This window comes from Capra hircus, unplaced genomic scaffold (genome assembly GCF_001704415.2).
Source record: "Capra hircus breed San Clemente unplaced genomic scaffold, ASM170441v1, whole genome shotgun sequence".
Taxonomy (NCBI): domain Eukaryota; kingdom Metazoa; phylum Chordata; class Mammalia; order Artiodactyla; family Bovidae; genus Capra; species Capra hircus.
The window spans coordinates 69,288-79,516 of NW_017189544.1; the positions used below are offsets into that span (position 1 = coordinate 69,288).

The 10,229-nt window shown below is 46.3% G+C and overlaps 1 protein-coding gene across 1 annotated transcript; it reads right to left on the bottom strand.

Moving 5' to 3' along the window:
• Positions 1-979: 979 nt before the first annotated feature.
• On the bottom strand, positions 980-8,430 carry LOC102184238 (spindlin-2B-like). Its single transcript, XM_013976698.2, has 2 exons — positions 8,131-8,430; positions 980-1,756 (listed from the first exon to the last, which is right to left on the bottom strand). Exons 1-2 carry the CDS (start codon positions 8,428-8,430, stop codon positions 980-982), a joined length of 1,077 nt encoding a protein of 358 aa, XP_013832152.2.
• Between the last annotated feature and the right edge of the window lie 1,799 nt (positions 8,431-10,229).

Sequence of the window (10,229 nt, forward strand, 5' to 3'; positions counted from 1 at the left end):
TCAGCAGGTGTGGCATGATATCCCTGATATAATAAAAGTCTTTTAAGTATAAACTTGGTTCCTGCTTAACTCTTGAGACTGTCCTGTCAACATTCCCCTCTAGGGAAGCTCCAATCCATGTGGTTTGTTTGTTGCCACATCCTTTGTGCACAGAGCTAGGGAGGGCAACTTGGATACTGCCAGAGGGCCGTTTTCTTGGGTCTTTCCATCTCTCATGGGCTCTACACCTCATACCCATTTTTCTCTATTCTCATTCTCTTTGTCAGTCTTTCTTCTTAGAATTCCTCCTTCCTCTGTGTCCCTTCCCTTCTGGAGTGTCCCTTTTTTCCCTCCTCTGATCTCTGCCAACTTTGTCTTTCTCTCCCTTACTCTGGACCTCTTCCAAACGTCTTTGTGTCCCTTTTACTCAATTTATCCTGTCCATTTTCCTCTTAGCCCCAAGATTTCACTCTCCCTCTGTTATTCTTCACCCTCTTCCAGTTGGCTGCCTCCCACTCTTAGGTCCCCCTCCCCTTAAGAGCCTCTCCATTTCCAGCCCCTTCCCACATCCATTCTTAAGCAGCCACCTTCCCTTTTCCTTTCCCCCACAGCCCATCTCTAGCTCATTCTCCTCTCCTCTCCCTAGCCCAAATCAGCTAAGTCCTATTCCGTTTTTATTTGGTTGATTATGATACTAGCTGAAATTTATTCACAGCCTGAATTTTACAGCTTCTCCTTCCTATCATGTTCCATCCACCCAACCTTTCCTATTCCATCCACCCATACACACCCAACCTTTTCAATGTGACAAATTCTTTACACACAGCATGTCATGACCACATACATTTGTATTTCTTAGAACAAGACAATAGTTATGCTGGCAAAGATGTTGAATCAACATGGACCCTAAAGCTTTCAATACATTGAAAAGTAACATTATTTTGCATGTCTACAAAGTACAATTTTGTTTTCACAAATGTGGCAAAGTTTATCGTGACAGTTAGGACTTTTTCATCAAATCATAGACATAGATATGGAAATCATCAGCAAACTTGATGAAATACACAGAGGGTTTGGCTTCCGCTTGGTGAATGACCATTCCGATCCGTTTGGAGCCATCTTCTTTGGTATATTCCACATGTTTACCTATCAGACCATCTACAACTCCTCCTGGCTCCCTTTCTGTGAGAGGAGACTCACTGGACTCTGGCATGATACGGAGGTCTCCTTCTTTATAATCATCTAGAAGTTGGTACATGTACAAGACAGGGTCTTTCTCATAGGTAATATAAAACCAGGCTTTCATGATCGGTGCTTGGGCTAACACCATTCCTCTCCATTCGTCCTTAGAACCATGCTCATCCTCAAACATATGTTTCACAGCTTTACCAATTATGGTATTTGCAAGGTTTGCATCACTGACTTGAGTTGATGCCACCCTGTCAGAAAGAATTTTAAGAGACAAAACTCTTTCATCTCTGTGAAGTTCCAGTCCATAGACACAGTCAATTCCATCATATTTCACCAGATAAAGAGAAGGATTTATAGGCACCTGATCCAGAACAGTTCCTTTCCACTGAGTGATGGATTTATCACCTTCCTTCCATCCGTGTGAAATTCTGCAGCCCACAATATTCCTGCAGGGCTGCGATGAAGGTCTGCCTCTCTGCTTCTTTTGTGAGGCTTTTTTCTTCATCATGTTTGCAGACCCAGTGGCCTTTCCTGCAACAGCCCTGGTTTGCTGCGCTTTGGCCTCCTGTGAGTTGCGGGTTTTCGTCTGCAGGAGGAGGAGAGAAGATAAGAGAGGAACACTGAATATGCCATAAGGTGAAGTTCTGCCGACAGAGACGTCTCCATGTGCCCCGCGCCAGCGCCTTAAATTTCCCTATGAGCCTGCAGTAGTGCTGGAAATCCTGTCTATGTGCCTGAAAGTGCTCTCCCTTGTAGGTTCCCTGAGGCTGCGGTGAAAGGCTGCAGCGGCAGCAGCGACAGCAGCAGTGGTGCTGCCTGAGGTTAGGACTTCTGCAGAAAGGGGCAGACTAAGTCCTTGTTCAGAGACCTCAGCCTCTGTCACCGCCACTGACGCCCACTCTGAATCCCCTGCAAAACCCCTGTCCCTCCAGAGCCCTGGCCCACATGCCCTCACTCACTGTCGTCCTGCTCAAAACACCCCAGTAGTCTGCTACTCACATGCCCCCTGTCTACCTCCACTCGCTTTCTTGGCCTCCAGTGCCCTTGCCTCCCTGTGTTCATCTTTAATATCTTGCCTGCTTCCTAAGGTTATGCCCCTTTCCTATTGCCCATTGCACTCTCCCTTCCCACCACAGACTCACTGGGAGCTGCCTCCACTCCTTATCTCTGGCAAGAATCCATCCCATCCCCCTTCTCTGTCTGGCGCCCATCAATGGCCTTTCCTTTCCTGGCATCTACTGCCGGGATCTCAGGCTTCACGTGTGCAAATCAGACACCTAGCAGCTTCCTTTGCGGTGAGTCTGTGTGCAAGCAGGATAGGCAGGTGATGAGCTGAGTGCTTGCAGGAGCTGGGAGGGGCAGATGCTTTAAGGAGGAGTTAATTCAAGAGAGCGGGGCTCCAATAGGTGAGGAGTTAGTGGTGTCTTCAGAGTTGTATTCTGCCTCCTTGTTGGTGGTGATGGCCCCCTCTGAGACATATGCCTTCATCAGTGCTATTGATGCTGTATTTTCATCCCTCTTTCTGTACAGGACTGGGATCTTAGTTTCTTGTTAATGAAGTTTGACCCCTTTTATCCTCAACCCTATGCTGCCATATATCATCCCTTGCCTTGGAGGCACGCCAAGCTGCTCCTTTCCTTCCAAATTTAAATCTCTGGAGGTGATAGGTCCTTTCCTCTGCAGGTTCTTGCCAACTTCACCCCGTCAGACTCTCTAACTCTACCCTTCAGCTGCCCTGCTAGAATGCCTCTTCATTTTCCACACATTCTTAACATTTTTTCAGACACACAAAATTCATGCAAAACATATATATGGGTACAGAAATCCTTTATATTCATATACATATTTATATGCATATGTATTTTTCTATGTATTTCTGATATTCTTTTTCAAATATATATAATCTTAAATACACACCTCTATTCAATCACATAACTCATAAACATTTTTGGTATACAACTACACAGATATAATTAGAATTTATCCAAAGCAGATGTAGCATCTTGTTGTGTTGGAGAAGGCTCTTGTGAGTTAGGAGATCAAGCCATTCAATCCTAAAGGAAATCAATATTGAATATTCGTTGGAAGGACTGATACTGAAGCTCCAAATAAGTAGAATAGGCATTGTGTGATTAAAAAAATATTTTTAAATTGCTTTTATTTTTAAATTCATTTATTTATATTAATTGGAGTATAACTAGTTTACAATATTTTGATGATTTTTTGCCATACATCAACATAAATCGGCCATGGGTATACTTGTGTCTCCCAGATCCTGAATCCCCTCACACCCCCTCCCCATCCTGTCTCTCTATGTTGTCCCAGAACACTGGCTTTGGGTGCCCTGCTTCATGCATTGGACTTGCACTAGTCATCTATTTTACATATGGTAATGTATATGATTCAATGCTATTCTTTCAAATTGGTCAGAATGGCCATCATTCAAACATCTACAAACAATAAATTCTGGAGAGGGTGTGGAGAAAAGGGAACCCTCTTACGCTGTTGGTAGGAATGCAAACTGGCACAGCCACTATAGAGAATAGTGTGGAAATTCCTTAAAAAAACTGGAAATAGAACTGTCATATGACCCAGCAATCCCACTTCTGGGCATACACACTGAGGAAACCAGAATTGAAAGAGACACATGTTCCCCAATGTCCATCACAGCACTGTTTACAATAGCTAGGACCTGGAAGCAACCTAGATGTCCATTGGCAGATGAATGGATAAGGAAATTGTGGTACATATACAGCACATAATATTACACAGGTATAAAAAATAATGTATTTGAATTAGTTCTAATGAGATGGATGAAACTTGAGCTTATTACAGAGTGAAGAACATCAGAAAGAGAAACACCAATACAGTATATTAATGCATATATATGGAATTTCGAAAGACTGTATTGACGACCCTATATGCAAGGCTGCAAAAAAGAAACAGATATAAAGAACACATTTTTGGACTATGTGGGAGAAGGTGAGGGTGGGATGATTTGAGAGAATCACATTGAAACATGTATAATACCATATGCAAAATAGATAAAGCTGGTGCTCTGGGACAGCCCAGAGGGATGAGGTGGGGAGGGAAGTGAGAGGGCATTTCAGGATGCAGGGACACATGTGCACCCATGGCTGATTCATATTGATGTATGGCAAAAGCTACCAAAATATTGTAAAGTAATAACCCTCAAATTAAATTAAATTACATAATTTTTTAATTAAAAAATTGATACTACTGTTTTAAAACTGTGATAAAAAGAAAAGTCTTATTTGACTTTTAATATTTGGGACCAGTACGGAGTCCTTTTTTGCCCATTTAACATTAAGTAGTGTAGTAAAATCAAATTCTGACCGACCGTGACTTAAACACATTCACAGGGTGAAAGAGATTGTAAGGAATCCTATTTCCAGTGCCTGAATGCTCCACTGAGGCCATTTAAACTGTCCAGGAGGAGTACAGCCAGTCTTTTCTGAGGTGTATTTTGGACAAGTGGGCCACGTGGTTTCAAAGATGATATACAGCTAATAACAGCTAAGCTGACATAAGCATGATACACATCATACACCATAAGGGAGCTACAGATGAAAGAATAGGAGAGCACCATGCACCTGTTGGTAAAGACCCTGATGCTGGGAAAGATTGAAGGCAACAGGAGAAGAGGGTGACAAAGGATGAGATGGGTCGATAGCATGACCGACTCAGTGGACAGGAATCTGAACAAGCTTTGGGAGATAGTGAAGGACAGGGAAGCCTGGCATGCTGCAGTCCATGGGGTCACAAAGAGTCGGACATGGTATAGCGACTCAGCAACAAGAACACAAACCTATTAGAACTGCTCCCTCCCTCCCCCCTCCCCCAAAAGCAAACACCAAATACTGGAGGCTGGGAAACAACACCAAATTTAACTCATTGCTGAAAGAACGCATTTGCTGCCTCTCCAGAGACTGTCAGTATTTTCCGAAGCTAAGCAGGCCTCACACCTTGAGATCCATTGATGTAGGCACTTTTTGGCCCCTTGTTAGTGTTTCCCCACCAATGCTGCTGCTAAGTTATTTCAGTCATGTCCAATTCTGCGACCCCATAGACAGCAGCCCACCAGGCTCCCCCGTCCCTGGGATTCTCCAGGCAAGAGTACTGGAGTGGGGTGCCATTGCCTTCTCCATTCCCCACCAATAGGATTTCACAAATGCTATCATTCCATCAGTTGGTCAGTAGTTTAATACATGTTACAGTGGCTCTGAGGGGGAATTTTAGTCTCCAGTAAAGCTGCACTGCTATTTGGTCTGACTTGGATCTTTCCCTTTTAATCAAACCAAGAATTGTTTAACCCTCCAGTCTTGCTTTCCCTTCTCTGAGGCTAAGTGTCAGGCCCCCCTAGCCAGTTTCCCCAAGTTATAATTTGGGGAAATATCCTTGTGCACCATGACAGAGGTTTGGCTACTGTCGGTTACTTTAAGAGCAGCATTCCTTGGGGAAGTATCAGCAAGGTGATTTGATTTGCCATAAGTTCCAGAGAATCAAGTTTAGAATACCTCAGTAAGGATTGCATCCACTAATCCCTGAACAAAAGCCATCTTAATTTTGCTTCCCTTGGAAGTTAGGAAGTTGTGTTGTTTCTACACCATTCCAAAGCCATGAGCTACTTTTGAAAGCATATCAACTAAAAATTTAAATATTGTTTGTTTTTCACTTTGTAGAAGGCAATGTCACCCCACTCCAGTATTCTTGGCTGGAAAATCCCATGGACAGAGGAGCTGGGAAGGCTGCAGTCCATGGGGTTGCTGAGGGTTGGACAGGACTGAGCGACATCTTTCACTTTTCACTTTCATGCATTGGAGAAGGAAATGGAAACCCACTCCAGTGCTCTTGCCTGGAGAATCCCAGGGACGGGGGAGCCTGGTGGGCTGCCGTCTATGGGGTCGCACAGATTGGACATGACTAAAGTGACTTAGCAGCAGAAGCAGCAGTTTTGCACTGGAGAAGACACTTGAGAGTCCCCTGGGCTGCAAGAAGATCAAGCCAATCAATCTTAAAGGAAATCCACTCTGAATATTAATGGGAAGGATTGATGCTGAAGCTAAAGCTGTGGTACTTTGGTCACCTGATGTGAAAATACCCTAATGCTGGGAAAGATTGAAGACAAAAGGAGAAGAGGCTGGCAGAGGATGAGACAGTAGCATAGCATCAGTGACTCAATGGACATGAACATGAGCAAAGTGAAAGACAGGAAAGCCTGGAGTGCTGGAGTCCATGGGCCTGCAAAGAGGCAGACACCACCTAGCGACAGAACAGAGCAGAAAGTTCAATCCTGCATGTCTGCTAAGTCACTTCAGTCATGTATGACTCTTTGGGACACCATGGACAGTAGGCTTCCAGGCTCCTCCACCCACAGGATTCTCCAGGTAAGAACACTGCAGTGATTTGGCATGCCTTCCTCCCAAGCCTGGGTAAGAAAACAGAGCTCATGCTTCTCTATCAAGAAGGTGGAGTAGAAGGACATGTGCTCCTCTCCTCCTGAGAGAGCGCCAAAACTGTAGCTGTTGAACGACCATTGAAAGGAGGATGCTGGAGGGCGTCTCTTGAAAGTTTGTCTGCCAAACGTCTGATGGGGGCATGATGTTTCAGGTGATCTCCAGTGTCTATGATCTTGAAAATGTGAACTTTAGAGAAAAGTGCCGGAGAGGTCTCCATCTGGCCCCTCCTTCTTACTCTAAAGTGAATTCAATACGGTTCCAAACTCCTGACTTTCACTATAACATGGGATGCTATGCCCAGGAGAGGTCTTTCCTGGCATGAGGGTATGGGCAGGATGCGGGGGCGGGGGGAGGTAGGAGGGGAAGGAGGGTGGGCAGGGGTTGGCAGAAAGCTGCTGAAACTGGAAAAATCTAACTCTTGATCAGTGATGCTTTCAGAGAAAGATTTTGGTCAGAGGGGAGATGGGTAAAAATTAATAAAAAGACACTTCCATTAAGATAGAGTTGGGAGGCTAGAAGGGAGGGCCCTCAGACATGACAGCAGAGCCAAGCACGAAGAAGAAAGCCTTCCTCTTCTTGCGTGCTAAGAGCTCAGCCAAATAGAGATTGTCAGAACTCAGTGAATGAAGAGCCACCATACTTCAAAGCCTCAGTCTCCCATGGACACTTTGCTTAGTGCAGCCTTCCTAACCTCCCCATTCTTTCAAAGAAAGAATTATCTTCTCGCTGTTAGGGAAGCTTGCGTGTAGCTCAGCATGGTTGTAGACCCTGAATTGCAATTCTCTGTTTATCTAGAGTAAACTCATTTATGGTGGACCAATCCCTGGCAGTCTATTTGTTTTAGGTTAACACAAACTTAACACTAATCTGGGTAAACATGGACTACCTTAGGGTCCTCTCGGCACTAGCATTCTAGGCCTGGCAGCCTTCAGAAGGGAAAGAAAAACAAAACAAACAGGCAAAACTCACAACAGGTTTCTTTGATTGGTCTTCAAATCACGCGGCTGTCATCTTGCCTCAAGTGACAAAAAATGCCTGACCCACACAATGGGCTTCTCAGGGGTCGGAAGAGGACCAGAGATTAGTGAGTGAATATTGAGCAAGTGTCCTTAGAAGGCTGTGAATCTCCCCAAGCAAGGAAGAGGGGTGGAACGCGGGGTCCACTCCTCACATCCACTCAAAAAAGCAAGAGGGTGCTCAAGGCCCTTTCCTAGAGCTTCAAGTGTGCCTCCTTCTCTACCATGAAGCAGGAGTACTATGATGTGGTGGCGTGAGGCAGGGGGAGAGTGTATTTTGCCCCCCTTCCCTCCGCCCGGCTCAAGCTACTCTGGGAAACCACCCAGCCCCCACCCATCGAGAGCTCACCCATCACCATGGCAGCCATTGTTTTGGTCAGCGTCCCCGTTGTCCCAGGAGACGCCACAGGCCACTCCAAGACTCTCGGACTAAATCCAGAGAGCCCTTGGCCTAACCCACAAACCTTCCAGAGAAAAGCTCCTGCCTCCAGCTCGAGCCCCCTCCCACCCCTTCCAACCACAGAAGGACAAATTTCCCCCTGATTCTCGGAGAAAGGAGAGCAAGGACGACCTGATGAGTGAGGCGGGAGAGGCCACCCTCCGGACGTGCCACTTCCTGCTGTCCTCCACGCCGCGTGGAAACCCCTGGCATCCTTGGGAGGCAGAGACCAGAACCTAGCCCTAGACCCAGGCCACCTCAGCGGGGATGGGATCCCCAAGGCCACCACCACGGGCGCCAAGGGAAAGGCGCCTAAGAAGGTCATTGTTAAGAGGGTCCTAGGCTCTGTCGTGTGGTTTAAGGGAGAAGAAAGGGTACGGCTTCATCAGCAGGCATGATACACAAGGAAGATCTGTTTGCTCACCATATGGCCATCACCGGAAGAAACCCCTTCAAGTTCCGAGGCCAGTGTGGACGACAGCGAGACGGTGGAGTTCGACGTGGGTGCAGGGTGAGCGGGGCACCGAGGCCGCTAACGTGACTGGGCCAGCGGGCGGCACCACTGAAGGGAAGCTGCTACACTGCCCACTGCACCAGCATCCGCCAGGACTTCAGCATCCACAGCCATGCATTGCCACTGCGAGGTCCCAAGAGCACAGAGGGAGATGCTGATGAATGCGAGAGCAGTGGCGAAGGCTTCACTGTGGCCAGGGCCTGTAACGCCCTTCTGCCTGGTCGCTCCCAAGACCAACGACTGAGCCGTTCCCTCCCTCCCGCAGGCCCACAGTGATCTGCCACCCATTAGATCCTGGCTTTACCACCACAGCCCCTCATCCGACAGAAGCCTGGGTTCACCCCCACCGCAAGGCAGGAGGGGCATCCTCGGCGGGGGTCGGGCCCCAGCCCGAGTCTCTGAATCGCCCTAGGGGCTGAAGCCACTACTTCTGGTCCAAGAAGCTCACCAGACGGTCTCGCCAGGAGCTGGGGAGGCAGAGCACACAAAAGGTGGTGCACAAAAGCAACAACATCCGCGACAAAGGCCCCCTCCACGCTATGGATCCTGCCGTCCCAAAAACCCGCAACCCACCAGCAGCAAGTAACCTGGCGCCCAGGGGACAGAATTACGAACGAGGAGAGGGCCAAGATCAAGAAGAGCTCCACTGAAACATTCTGCTTCTAGTCTCTGTGACAAGAAGAACGACGCCCCTTAGGAGGGAGAACCCTCGGTCATAGATTCGCCCTCTACCGCCAGCCTAGTCACAGCTTGCTCGGTCCAGGGACTCCCTTGCCCTGGGCTACAGGTGATGTCCCGTGGGAAGAGCTCCAGTCCAAACATGCACAGAAGATTGTTAGATTTGGGCCCTGAAAATTGATAGCATACACTTATGCATGGTGAGAAGATAAATTGCAAGATTTATATAATTCAAATTCCCTCATACCATCTGCCTTGGTTAGTTTCACTACACACACACACTCACAACACACATGCAGACACGCACAGAAAACACACACTTTGAACCTATATCTTTGATTGGTGACCAGGACCACACCTATTATTCTGCATCCCCAGGTGAATTTCGTGAAGTATGTTAAAAAAAAAAAATAAAAAAAAAAAAAACTCTGTCTTATTTTTAACCAAAAAAAAACACACAAAACAACAACACAAAAACAAACAATGAGATTATCTGGAAACTGGACAGATGATGTCACATTGCTCACCGTGGCTAATATTCTCACAATAAAACAATTTTCATGGTTGCCTTATCTCTTATCACTGTTCTCCAATTTTTTTTAAAGCCTTACTAAGCCCAAAATTGTATTGACAGTCTCTTACAGTATTTATTGATTAATTTACTTTTAAATTTGAGTTTTAGCAAAAGTCAACATATTGATCTCTCACAAGCCATGAATTAATCTAGATTCTGTTCTTAACAGTTGAACATTCTTCAGGGTGTTCTAAAGGGAACAATGCATGAAGAAAGATGTATCCTGATCTCAGTCATTTCCATCTTCTTCCCCTGGCCCTGGAATTAGATCAATAAGCTGGGAGGATGGGGACCAACTACCGACACTTACTCCTTCACTACTACTCGGTGTTTTAACTGAGAAAAAACACCATGACCA

Bases quoted from the DNA above. Each gene is read 5' to 3' on its own strand.
- LOC102184238 (XM_013976698.2), bottom strand. From the start codon at position 8,430: ATGACCTTCTTAGGCGCCTTTCCCTTGGCGCCCGTGGTGGTGGCCTTG. The intron at 1,757-8,130 runs GTTTGTGGGTTA...CTCCTCCTGCAG, and splicing joins CAGGAGCTTTTCTCTGGAAG to ACGAAAACCCGCAACTCACA.